The sequence below is a fragment of the Stigmatopora argus genome, chromosome 16 (genome assembly GCF_051989625.1).
Source record: "Stigmatopora argus isolate UIUO_Sarg chromosome 16, RoL_Sarg_1.0, whole genome shotgun sequence".
In the NCBI taxonomy this organism is placed as follows: Eukaryota; Metazoa; Chordata; class Actinopteri; order Syngnathiformes; family Syngnathidae; genus Stigmatopora; species Stigmatopora argus.
The window spans coordinates 12,320,095-12,341,570 of record NC_135402.1 but is presented as its reverse complement, the minus strand read 5'-3'; the positions used below and the strand labels follow the sequence as shown (position 1 = coordinate 12,341,570).

Sequence of the window (21,476 nt, the reverse complement as noted above, 5' to 3'; positions counted from 1 at the left end):
GTGACCTGGATTTGAAACCACGACCCTAGAGCTGTGAGACCGACGCACTGACCACTTGCATCCCGGGCCGCCCATTTTAAATCCCGATCTTTTTTTTTTACCTCATTCCGATCGTCTGAAAATGACATGACCGCACCTAATTTCACATCTGGATCTGGGAGAACTCTATTAATTATTGTTTTATAATGGCCTGCCTCCTTTGTTGCCTCTCTGGAATTTTATTTTCTGTCATTTTCAAGATAAAAATAAGATTCATGTTTTTCCCTTGTCGATTCCTCTGGAGCCACAGCTGCATAATAACTAAATTGTGATTTGTCATGTCGACAGTGGTTCAATTTTGCCCTGACTAATACAATGGTTGAACGACATCATCGTGAATGAAACAGCCAGTTCTTCGGAAATTAAGATCTCGACATCCACTGCAATATGGCTTTTTCTTTCTTTCCTCCTCCTTTCACTCCTCTCCTTGCCTGACTTTTCTGTCAGTCACACATGAAACAAAACACAGCGAGCTGTGAACAGAGAAAGGACACCTCGCTCTCTGGACATCCCACGAGAAATCTCACTTTATCCTTCTTGTCATCTAACAAGCGCTTTTTTTTCTTTCTGATGCTTGTGGTGTTATTTTGAATCAAGAAGCGATGTGATGGCTGGCTAAAGGAGTATTTTAACATCGTTGTTTCACTTAAATCAGGTTGGTCAAAGATATTTTCATGGTGAAACACAACATAATTTGTCCTTAGTGAGACAGCTGTATTGGTGAAACCACATAAGTATACATTTGTTACGTGTGGACCAGGATTTTAAAATTCCGTTTGAGTGGGGGGCACTTTGCTGATTGATTGCTTAACTCAAAAGATGTTTTAATATTTTGGGTCAAATTTTACTGAAGTACTAAATCTGGACTATTTCTGGTACACATTTATGTTGCTTTAACCATACAATGCTTAGTTATTGCTCATCTCATTTTCTGAACCACTTTATCCTCATTAGGGTCGCGGGGGGTGCTGGAGCCAATCCCAGCTGTCTCCAGGCCAGAGGTGGGTTGCCAGCCGATCACAGATGGACAACCATGCACGCGCACACCCATACCTAGGGACTATTTAGAGTGTTCAATCAGCATGCACGTTTTTGGAATGTGGGAGGAAACTGGAGTACCCAGAGGAAACCGACGCAGGCAAGAACTCCAAGAACATGCCAACTCCACACAGATGGACATGCTGTGGATTTAAACCCAGGACCCCAGAGCTGTGAGGCTGACACACTAACCACTCAACCACCGGGACGCCCTTACATTAACCAATTTCTTAAATTCCTTTTGACATTTTAGAGGGAGAACAGTAATCGTAATATATGAGGCAAATCTTTGTCCACATATAAATCTAAATACATAAACTAAATAGTAGATGCTGAGTTTGGTCGTGCATGCCAAAGTGTCACGCAAAAAAATATATTAAAAAAATGCCATTCTTCCTTTGTTGAGGGTATTTATTGTCTCTGTCCTCAGTTACCTACTGCATTTCCAAATCATGCATTCAAATTTGATCGAACAATGTAACTTGTGGGCAGCCCGGTGGCTGAGTGGTTAGCGCGTCAGCCTCACAGTGGAGCCTCACATTTGGGGACCTAGGTTCAAATCCAGGTCGGTCCACCTGTGTGAAGTTTGCATGTTCTCCCGGGCCTGCGTGGGTTTTCTCTGGGTTCTCCGGTTTCCTCCCATATTCCAAAGAAATGCATGGTAGGCTGATTGGACGCTCTATATTGCTCCTAGGTATGAGTGTGAGCGTGAATGGTTGTTTGTCTCCTTGTGCCCTGCGATTGGCTGGCCACCAATTCAGGGTGTCCCCGCCTCTGGCCCGAAGTCAGCTGGGATATTCTTCAGCACCCCCACAACCCTTGTGAGGATAAAGCGGTTCAGAAATGAGAATATAACTTGTCAGTAAATGTGACTGTGAAACTTTGTTTGTCTAAATGTCTCATGCAATTGACTGTAAATCCAGGGATCTCGATTGGTAACAGTGACAATTTGAGGTCACAACCAATGAACTTTAACATAAGTCGTTCTTAACAACCTGCATTAACTGCAAGCTGTTATTATTATGTTTTTAGAGATTTGTCTGATAATTCTGGTCTTACTTTTTACAATTCCAAACCATTTGTACACATGCACACTTACTACTGTACGTCGCCAGGGTGAATTTGCCCTCAATTGTCCTTAAAGTGGAGCATTACCTTGCTCATGAGCAAACAAACTCGCTCAGATATTACCCTGCAAGCTAACCAAACAAAGCAGCTAGCTAGCTGGCGAACTCAAAATAAACCTGAGACAATTTGAGCTCATTAATTGTTTTGGTAAAAGTTCGAGTAATATCAGAAACAATCTGTTCATAAACTAATGTTTAACAGCCAAATGGCAAGCTGCTCTCTTGTCCAGCTTTCCTGAAAAGCTTTGAGAATACAAAATTACTACTTCAATGAGCACCACAGCTGAGACTGTGTAGAATATATATATATATATATATATATATATATATATATATATATATATATATATATATATATATATATATATATATATATATATATATATATATATATATATATATATATATATATATATATATATATATATATATATATACACACACACACACAATGTGGGCGATTTTTGGCTAATCAATTTCAAAGAGATTGTTAGGTGTTGGTGTTTGGGGGTTTAGTTTGGGTTTTGTAGTCTTGGCTTTTTCCCCTTTGTAAATTGTACTTGTGATCAATGTTCACTCTTTTTTTTTCACGTCTGGGCATACAGACAACCTCCCTGAGCACACATGCCATAAGCATGTGCATGTCTACTACCCATAAATGATCTTGTCATAATAAAATTTAAAGATTAATATCTATGAATAAAATATCTTAATAAATGTCATTTGTATTGTATTTTCACATCTGTCTTTCTCACTTCTCATTCTCATCCAAATGAATTTTCTGCTGAAGGTGTCACTTGAGATAGTGAAGCTTCCATCTATATGCTATATTTTTCTATTGGAAAACTCACTTACAACTTTAGCTTCACTGTATGTTTTGCAGAGGAGACCTTTCTCAAACAATTTCTTCTCTTTGCACATAGTCGACACCCATTTCATCTTAAAAGAACTGCATTTCTTTTTTTACTTTGCCTTGTTGAATGGCTCCGCCACAGCCCGCTCGTTTCGCTATGATAAAGGCTTGGCAGCAGCTCCAATGAACCGTTAGCTATATGCTAACCTGCAAAACAGGCATTACGCGTAACTAACGCAGCCAATCAATATCGTTAACATTTACTAATGCCGCGGAAGTAAACACACGTGACGGGAACCGCGCCATATAATTAGCTGGACACAGCAGTGGCGGGCCGTCAGGGCATTCTCTGCTGGCCTAAGAAATATCTGAATCATATATTATATTTTGTCCATAAATACTTATTAAATAATTCCAAATTGTCTGTTAGCTTCATTTCATTGCTTTCCCCCCTGGTTGCACTGCTTCCAGATGTGTGTTTTCATATTGAAGAATTTAACCAATCACATTTCAGCCATTATTTGTTGCCAGGTCAGAAATCTGCCTCAAGGCCTTCACAATCAGTTCTGCAGGCTCTGCTGCATTAAACAAGCGTCGATAAGACTGTTGCTTTAACCAATCAGATTTCGAGTTGGCAACACCACAATGCCTTGTCGCAGGCGTGGGGATACGTCATCGCTTTCACCAACTATGATTGGCTAGTGATTAGCCAGAGCTACCAAACTGTATCTGGAGCTAGCTGCACAAGCAAATATATTGTTGTTGATTTAAAGCCATTTTCAAGACGGACTATGCCAGAAATATGACAGGACAGGCTCGACTTTCAGCATTAGCTTCGATGGGGATATAAAAGAAGGAAGAAAGAAAGGAGGATGGATATTGTGTACAGTTAAAAATGATTTTTGGTGAGTAAAATATGGCTATATTCCTAAATAATATTTCAATTGTGGGCCAAGTTCTGATATCTGAAAAGCTCCAGTGTTTGTATTTAATCACTAAATGCTGCTAGGAAGTGGATTTTACCCCATTTTAGTGCAATTTTTGCCGTTTCGCCATTGACGTCCATCGCTGTCTTTTCCCGGGGAAATCACCCGGTTGTAATGTCTGAAAAGCTCCAGTATTTGTATTTAATCAATAAATGCTGCTAGGAAGTGGATTTTACCCCATTTTAGTGCAATTTTTGCTGTTTCGCGTATGGGCGTATCGAAGTTAATCGCTGTCTCTTTCCCGGGGAAATGATACTCCGGGCCAGGTTCTGATGTCTAAAAAGCTCCAGTATTTGTGTTTAATCAATAAATGCTGCTAGGAAGTGGATTTTACCCCATCTTAGTGGCATTTTTGCCGTTTCGCCATTGACGTCCATCGCTGTCTTTTCCCGGGAAAATCACCCCCCTGGCCTGGTTGTAATGTCTGAAAAGCTCCAGTATTTGTATTCAATCAATAAATGCTGCTAGGAAGTGGATTTTACCCCATTTTTGTGCATTGATTCATTGATTATTTTTGTGTCGCAGCTGTAGCTGCAGTCGAGGTTTTATAGCCATAAAATAGTTTTTGAGCATTGGATTGATTCGATGAAGGCGCTACGAGAAAATGCACGGACCGCCACTGAGTTTTAGTAATAATTTCATTCCTAATTCCCATTTCTTGTTGTTTGTCAGTGACAGGCTGCCACAGTTGCGTTGCAGAAGGGCAAAGAAAAAATAGTTTTTTTACAATTCAGGTTGGATTTTATTTTGTGCGCTGCATGTTTGCTGTGCACGGAGAACATGAGATTAGTGTATAATTGCGCATGCGCACAGCTTGGAGGGAACATTGCTTGTGATTGCCCATTGATTTCACCTGCTGTTTCCTGCCCCAGGTGTCTCTCCTGCTTGATGCCCATTGTGTCACCCAGGTGTTTCTGATTGTCTTGTGAACCCCTCTCTGTCTATTTAAACCCTGTGTCTTTGTCAGCCCCTCGTCAGATCGTCTGTGCCGTTTTGTTCATGCCTGTTGACATCTGTTCCCTTATGTCCAGTTCTCCTCATGTTCCTTTGTGTTTTCACCATAAGTTTGCTTTAGTTGTTAATGTTGTTGCATTGCCATTATGCCCCAGTTTCGGGATTTAAGGTTTTATTTTTCGTGAACAAATTTCTGTTTGATAAAGAACACCTAAGTTTACCGCCTCCCCTACCTCTGCCTGCTTCCCTGCACATGGGTCATTCGCCCACTCGCTCACCCTGCACGACTCAAGCTCCCATCCCGCCGCATTGCCATGTCCCAGTTGCTTCAGCTTTGGTGCCGCCAAGTTTCTGGTGGGCGCCTATCGGCGCTCGTGATGGCGAAGCTCCTGCCCTGGTGCCGCTGCTCGGCTGGCGCACCCCTCCCGATGGCAAGGAGGAGGCCCAGAGTCTAACTCCACCAGGGAATTGGGTGGGTTTGACTGAGTGCGAAACCTGCGTCCAACCAGTGTCCTTTCCAGACAAGCTAGTGTGTTTCCAGGGCCGAAGCCGCCTGCGTCGAGCTACCATGTTTCCAGGGCGAGGCGCCCGACTGCGCCCCTCCAGAGTCCGTAAATGACGTTCAATCAGTAAATGTCGTTCAATCTGCAGGAAGTCAGCATTGAAAGTCAGCATTGACAGCATCAGTGTCTGTCGCTCAGAGGGCATTGTGTTGACACTTGAGCGTTAGTTAGAATGCCTCACGGGAATCATAAAAAAAGACAGATGATGTTGGCTTTTAGCCAGTAAGGTTGGTGAACAAACTCTCTGCTGCCTCGTTGTAAAATTGAGCGCAATGCTAAAACCCAGCTTTAGGACATAATTCTACTCGCATCGACTATCAACTAGTATCGAGGATGATATACCAATCAGTTTATCAATGCACGGGAGCTGGTTATGTTGTACCGTGAGTTTGCCGGTCTTTCCAAGCACTTCACATTTTAATGCTTTCTCATTCTTTCTTGGAGGTGTAACCTGTTTTGTCAACAGAAGACAGCATGGCAACAGAATAGGAAACGTTTATTGTTGAGGGTAGACTGATAGATTCGTCTTCTGGTTAGATGTCGTGGATCTGGAATCTTGATCTCGTGAGGAGGTGTTCGGGTTAGATGAAATATACAGTAATCCCTCGAATATTACGGATATTGCAGATCAGATATGGCTGCGATAATCAAAAAAACACAAAGTAGGATCACCCCTATTATTATTACCTACCATACTACATGTTTTTGTGACTATACAAAAATACAAGTACACAAGTACAATTATCAAGAAGAGTGTTTATTAAATATTACAGTTATAACCATATGAAAAGACTACTATATTAATATCTAAATATAATATATATAAAAAAGATTGTAAATACTCTGCACTCACAGTGAAATAGTTCCTTTCCACTTGATATAAATCCAAAAAAGACAGGTTAATGGGAGTTTGAGTTCAACTCCTTGAAGGGGAGCCCCTTTTCTGGTTTTACCATGAAGCCAGCCAACAGCATCACCACACATGAAGAGCGTCAGGCGATGTGAGCCCTAGCACTTTCCGTTCATTTTTTAATAAGAATGTCCGGGGAACGCATCCTCTTCCCAAAAATTTGGCTCCGGTAGTGATTCTTCCACAGGAAGGAGTCATTGTAAACGATGATTTAAAATCCAAACAAAGCTGGAAAAGGCTAGGCGTTGGCTTTATCCAAGTGGTAATCTGCACGATGGTAAACTCACTCGCAACAAAACAAGAGAGGGCAAGATATTGTACTCCTCAGCCTTTTATAATGTATGTTGTGTCATTCTTCTTCTGCAATTAAATTCTTCTTCTTTGGTGCTGGCCATACAATTCAGCACCAAAGAAGAAGCGGGGTCCTGACTTCCACCATTTTTCATCTGTCTTCCATTTGCGAGTTTCAGCGTAGATTTTATGAACTTTTTTTATACTTCAGAAAAAAATCTACGATGTAGTAAAGCCACAAAAATTGAAACCGCGAAGTGAAGAAGGATCACAGTAGATCTACAAGTGTATTTTATCTCTGTTGTTAGTTGTGTTGAGTAATGAAGATTGTCCTAGATTGTAGAGGATGGTGCTCCTGTACCAAGTATTATACATACTTAGTACATACTAGACATATGTACGTACATATTATACATACTTAGTAAAGAAAGTAAACCAGTACTTGAAGTACTGGACTGTCCTCACACTTCAAAAATTCATAGTCCAGAAAAATGTGTGAGGGTGGGTTGGTGGGGGAAAATGGAGGTTGAAATGCTCATTAAGGGAACAGAGGAAGGAAATGCTGAGCGAGTGGGCAGATGGAGAATTGGCGTCACGTGGGAGACAGGCAGGCTTCGGCGCAAATGCCGACGCTGTTGGCATCCCGCTGGGTCCATGGTTGATCTGATCGTCCTCAGTTTTCGGGAGGCAAGTGTTCTTGGACCCATAAGCAGGGAAGCAGACAGACACTGATTGATGGTGCACCAAGGTAAACTTTATCGATAAAAACTTGTTCTAAAAAATCAAACGTTGAGTACAAATAGCTGGTGAAAATGAGTGAAGTAGAACATGAAAAAAAACCAAACATAGGGTGGAAAACATGGGGACATGAGGAACACTTGAAGTTGACAAGCATGAAAAACACAGTGAACCCAGAACAGATGATCTGGCAAGAACTGTCAAATTCACAGGGTTTAAATAGACAAACATGGGTTGACGAGACAATCAGAAATACCTGGGTAACACGAGAGGCAGCAAGTGGGAGAGACACCAGGAGCAGAACAGCAGGTGAAAGTGAAACCAAAGGGCAATCACAGTACAAGTCACAAAGGAAAAAAAATAAGATTACAAAAAACCCAACACCTAACAATACTCAGATGGGTTATTGGGGCAATACCTGGGCGTGATTAAGTTCCTGATGTATAAGACAACATATGCCCATTTTTCAGTTTGTAATGTGATTAATAAATGAAGTATTTATCATGTATTTTTGCTTTTTGCTTTTGCTTTGTTGTTCTGCGGCTTTTGACTGTACTGTCTAACTTATAACTTTGCCTTTTCTTGCTACTGTCACAATGAAATTTCCCAAATACGGGATGAATAAAGTTATCCAATCCAATCCAATTGACAGATCAGGAGCATGGGGTGACGAGGACTCTTCTCAGCTGACCTCAAGGCTGATGTGCCGTGATGGCCACAGCATTACCTCTACTGTAAGTGCTGTTTAGAAAATATTTGTGTGCGTGTATGTGTGTGTGTGTGTGTCTGTGTGTGTCTGTGTGTGTCTGTGTGTGTGTGTGTGTCTGTGTGTTTCTGTGTGTGTCTGTGTGTGTGTGTGTGTGTGTCTGTGTGTGTGTGTGTGTGTGTGTGTGTGTGTGTGTGTGTGTGAGAAAGCGTCAATTCCATGTGCTATGAAAATATAGACTCAGCAAAAACAGTGTTTTAATCTAGGTTTTGATCATTTCAGTACAAAGGAAGAAAAAGTGCATTATTCAGGTCAACCAACGTATATTGAACTTCAACGTACTAGCTCATCTTTGGTTCATTTTGGTTTTGTCAGTTTAAAGGACGGTGTGATAAATACAGATCATCATCATCACCAACAAGAGAAGGAGGAATTTCTGAGGTCACTGGAGAACATCCTACTCACCATTGCACTGTCCATTATAATTATCATGACGGTGTTTGGAAACCTGCTGGTCATGGTAGCGCTCTGCAAGGATCGGCATCTCCGGTAAGATTAGGAAAAAACAGCAACATTGTCTTTTCTTTTTAAACCATTTGAAAACTACTTAATAAAATTAAAAAGTTATTAACAAAGAAAAACAGCAGCCATGAGTCATTCACTCGTTTTCTGTACCGCTTATCTTAACAAGGGTGTGGAAGCATATCCCAGCAAACTCTGGGCAGCAGGATTGGTTAACAGCCAATCGCAGTGCACAGCAATTCATGCTCACAATGATACCACGGGTTTCAAGTGTTCAACCAGCCTACCATGCATATTTTGGGATGTGCGAGGAAACCGGAGCAGCCGTAGAAAACCCATACAGGCCCTGGGAGAACTCCATGCAAATTCAAGCACATTTGTCAAATATTGAAAATAATTTTGTAATAGTAGTACAGTAATTTCTTGACATACGAGTGCCCCAACATACGAGTAATTTTGAGCAAATATTTACCTTGAGATACAAGACAATTTTGGATATATACGAGCAAACACACTACGCTTATGAGAACATCATCTCGTCACAACTCCCTCGTGTAAATGTCTCTACGAGCTCTGGGCGGGGAGTTGCATTTTTTCAGTGTTTTTCCCCCCGTTAGTCAGTGCAGAATGGTGCTTGCTCGCCAATACGAGAGGAGTATACTACTTCCCGTTGGAAAGCGGTCGTGTGTTATCCTATTGTGAGGACATTTGTGTGCATCATTTTCGGAATATTTTGAAGCCAAGACAAAAGCAAACAACTCTCGATAGGTTCCTTTTATAATCTGCAGCTGAAAGTCAGGGTGGAGGTGGTGCAAATAGAGCCAAACTGGGAGAAAAAAAGGAATAAAAATTTAAAACAAAATTTGAATTGAGTTTAGTGTAAGGTTAGATTAAACTAATTTTTGAGTGTGTGTGTATCATAATCTAAGTTCATTTAAGTGTTTATGTTATGTTGTCTTTCTCTGTCCCTCGCTCTCCCCTCCACGAAATCTGTCTAATTTTAGTACTATTAACCATTATAACCACTAGTTATTTGTTACTCTGTTAATAGATGGCGAATTAGAACAAATAAAAATGTTTTTCCTTTCCAATATCCTGTTTTCTGGTGTTTTTTTTTCAGAAGGTTGGAACGAATTAATTTCTTTTTAGCATTAAGCTCGTATCTCAAGGCACCACTGTATAGGACTATGGTAAAGCTTGTCAAGGAAGATGTTTAACAACTGGTTGCCAACTGCTTTTTAGGTAGAATTTTAAAAATAATTTCTTACTTGTTAGAAAAGAAAAAGAAAATTTTCAATTCCTAACTTAAGTTTTTTTGTTGATGCTGTTATAAAGTAACTTGTAAACATGATGACAATTTATTTTAAATTTAGTAAATCCTGTCTGGCATGCGTGTAACATATTAGGCCAAAATCCTTTTTTTTCCAAATAACACATCCCTTGAGGATTGAACATGTAAAAGTATTAAATAGGTTAGTCCTAGCCATCCGATGGTTCAATGGTTCCTTCGCCTTACTTCGGTGCACGCAGCGTGGGATCGGTTTCCACTTGGTGGCAGTGTGCATATGGGTTTAGAATGGTTATCTGTGTACTCTACAACCGAATGATGACCAATCTAGGGTGTAGCTGGGATAGGCTCCAACCCCCTACGACCCTTACAAGGAGAGGCAGTGTTGAAAATGAATGAATGAAAAAAAGTCCTATCAGACGATAATTCAATTCAATAATATATCGTGACTAATTATATTAGATTTTTCACTCTCACACTGTGGGGGCGGGCCGGTGGACAAGTGGTTACCGTATCGACCTCACAGTTCTCGGGTTGAGCGTTTGATCCCAGTGTGGCGTTTGCATGTTCACCCCGGGCTTGCGTGGGTTTTCTCTGGGTACTCCGGTTTTCTTCCACATCTCAATAACATGCTTGGTAGGTTGAACACTCTAAATTGCCCCGAGGTATGAGTGTGGGAGTGTGAATGGTTGTCCGTCTCCTTGTGCCCTGCGATTGGCTGGCCACCAATTCCGGGTGTCCTCTGCCTAGTGCCCATAGTTTGTTGGGATAGGCTCTGGTTTCATCATAAAATTGATGAGTTAGGCACATAGTAACATGACTGTAATAAGGGTTGTAACTAAATAAAATGAAGAAGAAAAGCACTGCCATTAATTTAGCATTTTTTTGGCTCATGAATGAGAGTCGTACAAATATTATGAATTTTTATATCTGAAAAAGAAAAATGTTTAGATGAAACAGAAACTGATTTATAATTGTTTTTTTTTAATCTGAGTAGAAATCCACTTAAGTCCCTTCATTTTTCCTCTGCCTCAGGAAGAAAAAGACCAACTACTTCATCGTGTCGCTGGCCTTTGCTGACTTGTTAGTGGCATTGGTGGTGATGCCTTTCGCCGCTATCGAGCTGACCACCGGCATGTGGAAATATGGCGAGATTTTCTGTCTGGTGCGAACATCGTTGGATGTCCTTTTGACCACAGCGTCCATCCTGCATCTGTGCTGCATCGCACTGGACAGGTCAGCGTCTTGCGCACTCTTGTGTTAACTCATTGGTGAAAGCCAGGCTGATATCTGGCGTACGTTTCAGGTATTACGCTATCTGTTGCCAGCCCCTAGTGTACAGACACAAAATGACCCCTCTCCGAGTGGTGGCGATGCTCGGCGGCTGCTGGCTCATCCCCACCTTCATTTCCTTCCTGCCCATCATGCAGAGCTGGAATGTCATTGGCATTGAGGATATAGTAAGTCCTAGTTCCTTTTTGTCCAAGATGACATGATAAAGTTACCATGTGAAAGAGAATTCAAGCTCAACCAAGTATATATGTAGCAGTGAGCAGTCAGTATATCCTCTTTAAAGAGGAAGGTGTTCTTCCAGCAATTCCAAAGAGAACATAAAGTTCCACAGCTTCATACTATGTTTTTTCTTACAACATTTTCAATCCCTCCAACAATGACACAGTTATGCAGTGATCACAAAACAATTTCTCCTCAGCGGCGGCTCACTGGCTGCGAGTGATGACAAGGCTTGAGTGGACATTTTGGGCCGGTCCACCTGTGTTTTGTGACCAGGTTATTTCAGAGCTTGAAATAAGCTGTGCAAATCCCTGAGGGCAGGGCAGAGATGGACTCATTCATTCCGCCACATTTATTGGAATACACATTATTTCGTTCTCCCTAAGTGACAGACTGCTTCCAAATCATATACGATATACGGTGTCAGGAAAACAAAAGATTGTTATATCAAACGTATCGTAAATTTTGTTAGTGTTTTATTCAAACTTTGCAGCCCTTTTGGTGCAATGAGGAGGAGGGAAATGCTTCTTAATTTTCCAAGTTTGCTTAAATGCAACTGTCAACATAAGGCTGAGCAAATGCTGCTGTTACACTCGTAGTGAGAAGTACAAATTAACAACAACATGCTATCGTGACAAAGGAAAATGCCAGGATTGGAGTAGCGCATTACTGGATATAAATTGCAAAGTTACATGCCATGAAGTGGTCTGATTTAATAATACATCAGAGCCAAAGCCCCACAGTACCTCACCACACGCTGAGATTTATGGGTAGCAAATCTCACTTTTTGGCTTGAGCGCACCTGCAGAATGTAAAAGATGGACGAACGTTTCACCTTTACTTTCTCAGGACATGATGTGCCCATGTAAGCCAACATCCCTAAAGAAAAGATCATAACAAACCTTTTTTGGGTAAGATGCAGAGTTGCAAAAGAGCTGGAAATAGCCAACATCCAACGTGCAATTTAGCAGGGGGGATTTTGAATATATGCCAAGTTGGAGACTTTCCATAGGAATGAATACGAACCCACAGAAACAAGAGTAATCAAAGATATTACATCCATTGGTTAGTCGTTACATTTTTTATCGAATATAACGTGGCTCGGATGTAAACTGCGGATGTGAAAAGATTTTGAAAAGTCCCTCAATTGTGGATGATTTGGAAGCAGTTTATTGTCCTCTACCTGAAGTCACCTGTAACACTGAGCACACATAATAAAGAAAATTGCACATAGTGCATTTAAATACAGAAGGTATTTCATTTATCCTAAAACAATGAATATTCATACCTTGTAAGAAAAGAAATTGAATCGACTTACTCGTAACGATAGCCTGATGGATGCTTTTTTCCCCTTCAACTCACTTGGATATGTTGCAATATCTTTAGGGAAAGCGAGTTTTGGCACCAAGCTTGTCCTGCACGTTATGTTCACATTTCTTCCAGATAGAAGAGAGACGGACCTCGCCAAGTGGCTCCAACGAGACAAGCTGCATATTCCTCGTCAATCAGCCTTACGCACTCATCTGCTCCACTGTGGCCTTTTATGTACCGCTGTGCCTTATGGCTCTGGCATACCAACGCATCTACGTGACCGCCATGAGCCACGTCCGGCAGATAGAGACCCTGCAACGTGCCGGATCCGCTCCAGTTGGCAGGCCAGCGGCCCCCATTGTCACGGTACGCTCATCGACGTGCTCTGGCCCGGAGGACCACTACCACCTCGGAGTGGCCGAGGGAGAATTCTTCTCGGAGCCGGCTCCAGTAGTCAACAACCACATGCGCGTTGAGACGAAGGCGGCCAAGACGCTCGCCGTCATCATGGGCTGTTTCTGCCTGTGCTGGGCACCGTTCTTCATCACCAATGTGGTGGACCCCTTCATCCACTACTCTGTGCCTTGGCAGCTATGGACAACATGGTTGTGGCTCGGCTACATTAACTCTGGACTTAATCCGTTCCTGTACGCCTTCCTTAACCGGGCATTTCGTAGAGCTTTTCTAGTGATTCTCTGTTGCGGGGATGAACGGTTTGTACGGCAGGGGAGTTGCTCCTATGGACATACCCGCAGAATCTGCTCACCGACATCAGTCAATCCGACATCGATGGCACTGAGGTAAAGATATCCCTTTTCTTTTTTATTTTTAGTTGGGTTTGACGCACTGATGGTGCAGTGGTACATTGGCCTGATTTGGTTGCGGGCAGGATGGGATAGATTCTTATTTGGTGTCAGTGGGATTGTGAGTGGCAATGGTTGTTTGTTTATATGTGTCCGACTGTCGACCAGTTTAGGGTGTAGCCAACCCTTTCGACCCAAGTCAGCTGGAATAGGCTCCACCACAACGAAATCAACCTCGGTCTCAGTCTGCAGAAGTTCCCCACCTTGTGGAAGACTTGCTGTGTGGTTCCAGTTGTATCTAACTCTACAATGTCTTTTTCATGTGTCTGTATCCATACTTGCAACCAAGATGGCGCAGCTCAAGTGGCAGCCGGTAGCGGTAGCTCCGTCCGCTCTTGCTCGTTTTGTGTTTTTGCTGCTTTTCTCTCTTTATTAATTGCATTTTAATATTTCTTAATGCTTTCCCATATACTTTGCTTTGCTTTGTACTTTGTGCTTTTTGCTTTGTTGTTCTGCGACCTTTGCGACTCGACCCCACCCATCGAGTGGCTTGGTTTCTTGGTGCTAGTCCTACATGTCTTTGGAGCCATTCAGCCGTGCCTCCGCTGTCATGAACGCGGGATCAGCTGTGAGCAGTGGACGATAGTACCAGACCGAGCATTCCATCATTGTTATGGGAGCGTGAGATCTCTCCCTGGTCAGATGGAGGAGCTGCCAGTGCTTGTGTGCTTTGAAGCCCCCCATCGGTCTCTCTGCTGCTGCTGATCAAGTGATAGGACAGCTTAGGAGGATCTAGGCAAGGAAGATGATCTTTAAAACCTGCAGACTACTGAGGGACTGTGCGGATCAGCTTGAAAGAGTGATTCTGCATATTTAACCTCAGTCTCAGTCTGCAGGAGGTCCCCACCTTGTGGACTTCCTGTATGTGGCTCCAGTTTTTTACCTAGGTCTACAATGTCTTCTGTGTCTGTCTTGCTACTGCAACCAAGGAAAAATTATAACAGAAAATACAACACAGAAAACAGTCGGGGGATGCTTTGATCCGCTGTTAGTTTGAGAGGGAGAGAGGAAGAGAGGGAGAGAGGGAGAGGGAGGGAGGGAGGAAGAGAGGGAGGGAGGAAGAGAGGGAGAGGGGGAGAGAGGGAGAGAGGGAGAGGGAGGGAGGGAGGAAGAGAGGGAGAGGGAGGGAGGAAGAGAGGGAGGGAGGGAGGGAGGGAGGGATACATAGAGAGAGACAGAGAGACACAGAGAGACAGAGAGAGACAGAGAGGGGCAGAGAGAGGCAGAGAGAGACAGAGAGAGACAGAGAGAGAGGGGGAGGGGGGAGAGGGAGAGGGGGTATGGAGGAAGAGAGGGGGATGGAGGGAGAGAGGGGGGAGGGAGGAAGAGAGGGAGAGAGAGGCAGGGAGGGAGGATGGGAGGGAGGGCGAGTGAGAGAGAGAGAGAGAGAGAGAGAGAGAGAGAGAGAGAGAGAGAGAGAGACAGAGAGTTTACTGTTGAAAGCAATCAACCAGGTAATCTCTCGCTCTCAAAATTATAATCACATTGATATATAGGCCACTTACTGCAATGTTGATATTTTTTTCCAATTCTTTTTTTTAAATCTAATTTTAAGCATATGCTTTGTTTAGAGCGGGCCTGTTAACTAAGCTAAGCTTATGCAATCACTGAATCCTCAACAGGTCAATCTCAAGGACAGCACATGTGCATATGAGTTGCTGCTCTAACTGATATCTGCACTGACAAATGACATTCTTATTTTCATCCAAGACTGATTCACTTTTTGGTCCACATCCCCCCCCCCCCCCCCCCCCCCAAAAAAAAAAATCCACATGACTTTGCAGCACATGCAAATGAACACTGGGAAACACGCAAATTGTTAAGCAACAGCAAACATAGCGGGACACTAAAAATGCCAAAACCTATATTTACAGCAAATGCTAAACACTAACAAAAGTTCTGTTTATGACATATAGTCTTGAAATAAACATTGATCATTTCAGTGTGCTGCCATGTAATAGCATTGCATCTAACTAAGTCTGTTGATAACTTTTTCAGTCATGATTGTGCTGTGGCAGGTCTGCCTGTGTTATGGACCACAAATGTTGGGTTACTATAGCAATTATAGAGATACTGCTATCCACTTTTTTTTACAACTGAATGTAACTTCAGGGAGGCCCGGTGGCACGAGTGGTTAGTCTGTTGGCCTCCCACATTCCAAAAACATGAATGCTGATTGGACGCTCTAAATATTCCCTAGGCTCCCCACCGATTCAGTTTGTCCCCCCTCTGGCCTGGAGATGGCTGGAATTGGTTACCGGCAGATGAGATGAGATGTAACTTCACAGTGAATTTATTCACTATTGTTTTTTAAGATTTGTGTTTTAGCAATGTATTTGAATATTTCACCCTGGTTAGCTAATATTTGTCTTCATAATTAAGAGCATAAACATTGCTCACTTTCAACGCAGGATTTTGGTGGTTGTTAGTAGTGATGACTCAGTTGACAGCTGTTTGTGTTCCTTCCTTCGAGTGAAATGGATGATGGAGGATGGGAGTTGCTCGCACCTGGTTTGTTTAAATTTAACACGAGCGCTCAGCTTACGCAGATGAGACAAAAGCAATTGCATGCATACATTCCTTAAGAAGAAATCTGCTCATATGGAACATAAATAATTGCAAATATTTGAATGAAAGAATTACCAAGGTTTAATAGGGATTCTATTGGGATCCCACTGTTGGGTCTGTAAAACAGCTTCAGGAAAAGGCACAAACAGACTGAGACCAATTTAAAGGAAATAAGTTTATTACCAGACTGCAGTATGGGGAGAGCTCAAACAGCGTGGACGCACAGCCTGTTTGCCTTGCAACTCTCTCAGAATGAACAGTTTGTGCGTCTATTTATATGTGAAAAACTTGATGCTGCACAGAGAAGATAACAGAAAGAGGGTGTGGGCTGATACGCTCAGACATCTGCAGAGCAGATGTCTCAACATGACTCGACAGTTTATATAACTCACACAAAACTGATGCAATACTAACAAGCAATTGCAAAGAGTGAGTCAGCATATCTTACAATTCCTTCCTGTTGTGAGTACAAAAACATCGGAACCTCGTTCGTTAGCGACGCTACTTTTGAACGAAATTCTTCACAAATTACTTCAGACTGTAGTTTAGACCGACCAGAAGGAGGCGAAAATCCTCGTGCAGTTGAGGGGAAAATTCCTCCTTTGACCTCCCGCTTGGGACGATCGCCTCATGGCCTGGTGTCTCAGAATAGAAAAGACATATTAATCAGTGTCAGACAGTAGCACAACATCAGGGTCAGATTGGGGTATGGATTGTTGCATGTGTATACAAGTTAGCATTAGCTGGGTTTCAACAATCATGGTACGTTCCACTGTGGCATTAATGGTACATTTGATCCAAGCTGAGAAGCAGGGTAAACAACAGGTTAGGATAACAAGCACGAGAGCAATAACAATTACGAACGGTACTAGGGCTTTCAAAAGAGTCTGTGTCCATGAGCCCAAGAGGAACCAGTCAAGCCATCCTCGTTGTGCAACCGGATCTCTTGTCATAGCGTTCTGTATATTCTTCATAGTTTGTAGGGCATCATGGACTGAGTAGGATGCGTTGGCAGGGATGAAGGTGCAGCATGAATCTCCTACCATGGCACACACACCTCCCTGCTGGGCGGTTATTCTGTCAAAGGCAAGGCGGTTCTGGATAATCATTTGGGTCATGGCGATTATTTGGACTTCTCACCCTTGTTGTAGTCGGACTGATGCATTGACATAGGCCTGGAATCTGTAGTCAATGGTTTCCAGACGTAGGGTGTTCTTTGCTGTTCCTACCCAGGGGAACAGATCCATTGGGTTTTTGGAGGAGACGGACCGGTGTTTGTGTTTGAGGGGGACATCCGAGCCCCACACTGGATCATGGACTGATGTATCCAGGTGTCTCTTCCGTCGATTTTGACGGTGGTGGCCAACTTGGTGAAGTTAGCGGTCAAAATGACACGCTGAGGTCCTTCCCAACTTGGAGACGACCAGCACTTTCTTTTTATCACCTCGACGAGAATCAGGTCGCCTGGGGACAGGACTTCCTGTGTGAGAGACAGAGAAGATGTTGGCAGATCATTTGCATTTATCACATTTCTTTCTTGGAACATTTTGCATAACCACTGAGTGAGAGAATCTGTTTTCCCTTTCTCTTCTACCACCAGATCTTTTTTCCCACTTTGATAAGTGGAAGGGTCTGCCGTTCACTGCCTCAAATGGTGTGCATCCCTGTGCTGTTGGAATGATGCTCATGTATGTTTCTACCAGGCTCAGGCATTCTGCCCATGGTTTTCCTGTCTTCCATGTTTTTTCTGAGTCTTACTGTTCTATTGGTTCTTTCAACGAGTCCATCACTTTGGGGGTGGTAGGCGCAATGATATTTCAGGTTGATTCCAAGATGTTGTCCCATAGTTGGATTACGTGGTTCACGAAGTGAGCACCACCATCACTCCAAATGACTTGCGGCATTCCATGGCCTTGAATGATCTTCTTGCATATGGCCTTTGCGACTGCCATGGCATCCGTTTTCTTGGATGGGCATATCTCAACCCACTTGGTAAGTGTGTCAATCATCACCAGACAGTACTTGTATGTACCACTTTGGTTCAGTTTGATGAAATCCATGTTCAGAACCTCGAAGGGATATGTCGCTGTTTGCCTCGTTCCACGCCTGGGTCATTCATTGCCTTGAGAGTTGTGTCTACAGCAGGTGAGACAGTTTCTGCAAAAAGTTTTAAAGTAGGTTTGGAGACCTCTGGGAACATGCATTGTTTGTTGTACTATACTGATCATCCCTCCTGTTGAGACATGGCTCCTCCCATGGCTCAATTTGGCAATCACTTCACACAATGATCGTGGGACGCAGGGCTTGTTTTCTACTGCATAGAGGCCGTTCTTGTGTTGAGTGGCTCCTTCTGTTTCCCATTGCAGTTTCTCTTTTTCTGGTCGTTTATTTTAACCCGTTGTAAGAAGGTTTAGTCTCAATTGAAATCCTTTCACATTTTTTGCATATGGAGACAATAAAACAAATATAAAAGAGTTCCCTATGGTTTATGGCATTGCTTGCTGAGCAATAATCTTTACAATCAATATTGGAGTGGTTGCCGTTTAGTGTTATTACGTCAAAAAGTTTATCTCACCTGTCTCATCAAACGTTTCAACTGAGACAACCTTCTTACAGTGCAAAAGGTGGATCCTCAGCCCCCTCTCGGCTATTTTCATGTCTGCTAATTGGTCAGCAACACTTGGTATGGACGTTCCCACTTTGGGTCGTGCTAGTGCTTCTTTATACTGTAGGTTGGGCACCCAGGCTCCTGGCACCACCATTGGTCCGTTTCCTATTGAGAAGCACAGTCTCCTTCTGCTAACTCGAATTCAATGCGTTCCCTTCAAGATTTTTGTTTTTACATAGTCAGCCAGATTAGCCTCATCATCCAGTTCCAATCGTGCAGTGAATAATGGCGATTTGTATGGTCTACCAGTAGGATTTTCATATGTTGTTGTCCGGTTGAACTCGTTATGTACGCGCAGTGATTTCATAACGAAATATGGAACCTTTTGACAATCCTGTCAATTATTTTGTTAACACAATTTGGGTGCCATTATCACTATAAATCAATGGTTCTTTGGAATTCCATAGCATGCACTGATATGCCGAGCACAGTTTAAGCATGCTCTGCAACCAAGTAATATGTGTAGTGGCACCGTACCAAGGCCACCATCCCCCCTGTCGAGACATAGGACTTCCCATGACTCAATATGGAAGCTCACCTAAGTAAGCTGATGTACAATTTTTTTTTCTTTTCTCAGTGCCCCCAAATTCCCCCTTTCGCAGAGCAGATTATTTGTTCCTCAACGTCAAGTTTCACATTTGGAGTAATGCTGCTGCATTTTCATCAAATATTTGATTTGACGAAATATTTTTTTCCATAATTTGTTGCCGCCATCCCTGAAAATGGCTTATTGGCGATTTCAGAAATCGATTTCAAATTTCCAAATCCTTTTCCACCTTGATATCTGATCGATTGATTATATCTTGGTGGCCAGCCAATCAAAAACACAAGAAGACAGACAACCATTCACGCTCACACTCATAATCAGACATCAGTGGTCTGCAAATTTTCATCACCGGTGGAGACCGCCATCCCCAGTGGAGCTTCTTGGCAGCTCACCACCTTTTGCTGTCCTATCAGCAATAATAATTCCCAAAGGAAATAGGTAATTAACGTATGAGATATGCGTCTCACACATCTACAAATAGAAATTTGTTTTGGAAGTTCAATTTCCGCCGTTCGTCGCCCTGGTCAGTCAGCATGAATGACTGCCAAGCGAGTGGCTGTGATTAACTCTTTGTTTGCCAAATCTGTAAGTTTTAAGATAAAGTTCTCTTAATTTGTATGCCTTTAAAGCAATAGAAAGCAACGTCATTTGGTATCCAACATTTTTTTTTCATTTTTTGCGTGTATGCATGTTCGATGTATGGGACTTAGATTCATATTTGTTTCTTTCTAATTGGTTATTTTGTTTAAAAGCACTATAAATGTGGCTGGGCTTCCTAATAGACAAAAACATGACAAGATAGTAGCATTCTATGAATTTTGGAGATAACATAAGATGGTGGAGGACCCTTAAAGGAAGACATGCCCAGGTTGACGATCAAGCATTGTCAAAACTCATCATTACAGAATCTCTGACCTATAGGTGGTTGGGTCTTTCTAGTTGTAAACTCTTCTGAGAAGGGTATACTGTGATTCTTCTTCACTTCGCGGCTTCAACTTTTGCGGCATCACTACATCGCTGATTTTTTTCAGATTTTTTTTCTCATAAAAATCTGAAAATCCACAATGAAACACAGAGAAAGCCACTCCCTTGTCTTCCACTTGCCACTAAGAACATGGCGGAATACAGAGGATTGTCACTCAACCCAGCACCAAGGGGGAAAAATGGTGGGCAGCGGGCGGTGACTGTCATTTTCATCCGAAAATAGAGCTTTCTGAGCCCCTCTGAGGGTGGATTTTTACCAGAAATGCGAGCTCCGTGCAACTTCACTGCCTGGTGCTTATTTGAAAATAGAACTTGCTCAGCGAATTGGAGAGAGCAGCAGCGCAGGAGGATTATTTTTTTAGAAATACGAGCCCCGGGCAAAGTTACAGCAGACGCCATCGGCCTTGTCCGAAAATTGAGCACCTAGAATGGCGGGACGTCAAGGCGGAGCAATGTGGAAGTTTCATTTATTCATATATACATATGTATATATACATATGTATATATATATATATATATATATATATATATACATAATATAATAAATATATATATAGCGTTGCATTTTTTCAGTGTTTTTCCCTGTCGCTAATACGAGAGTAGTACTACTTCCCGGGCAAGTTGGCAAGTGGTCGTGAGTTATCCTATTGTGAGGACATTTGTGTGCATCAGAAAGTCAGGGTGGGGCGGGGCAAATAGAGCCAACCCGGCCGGGAGTAAAAAGGTATCAAAATTGAAAACAATATTAGAATTAAGTTTAGTGCAAGGTTAGATTAAATTTATTTTGAGTGTCTGCATCGTAATCCAAGTTTATTTAAATTTGTTTATGTTATGTTTTCCAATCCAATATCCTGTTTTTGTTGTTTTTTCAGAGGGTTGGAACGAATGAATTTGTTTTGAGTTCATTTCTATGGGAAACGTTCGTTTGAGTTACGAGAAAATTGACATACAAGCTCAGTCCCGGAATGCATTAAGCTCATATCTCGAGGTACCACTGTATATATAAAG

At 42.4% G+C, this 21,476-nt stretch overlaps 1 protein-coding gene across 5 annotated transcripts in view; it reads left to right on the top strand.

Moving 5' to 3' along the window:
- The window catches only part of LOC144091112 (5-hydroxytryptamine receptor 4), a 60,438-nt gene that overhangs the window by 24,931 nt on the left and 14,031 nt on the right, over nt 1-21,476 (top strand). For all 5 annotated transcript variants that reach the window (XR_013305623.1, XR_013305622.1, XM_077623161.1 and 2 more), the window contains 5 exons: nt 8,152-8,233; nt 8,581-8,754; nt 11,051-11,251; nt 11,322-11,475; nt 12,971-13,638. Coding sequence is in view for 3 of the 5 variants with exons in the window: in XM_077623161.1 (XP_077479287.1) it covers nt 8,211-8,233; nt 8,581-8,754; nt 11,051-11,251; nt 11,322-11,475; nt 12,971-13,638 (1,220 nt within the window). In the remaining 2 variants the exon portion in view is untranslated. The remainder of the gene's footprint in view (nt 1-8,151; nt 8,234-8,580; nt 8,755-11,050; nt 11,252-11,321; nt 11,476-12,970; nt 13,639-21,476) is intronic.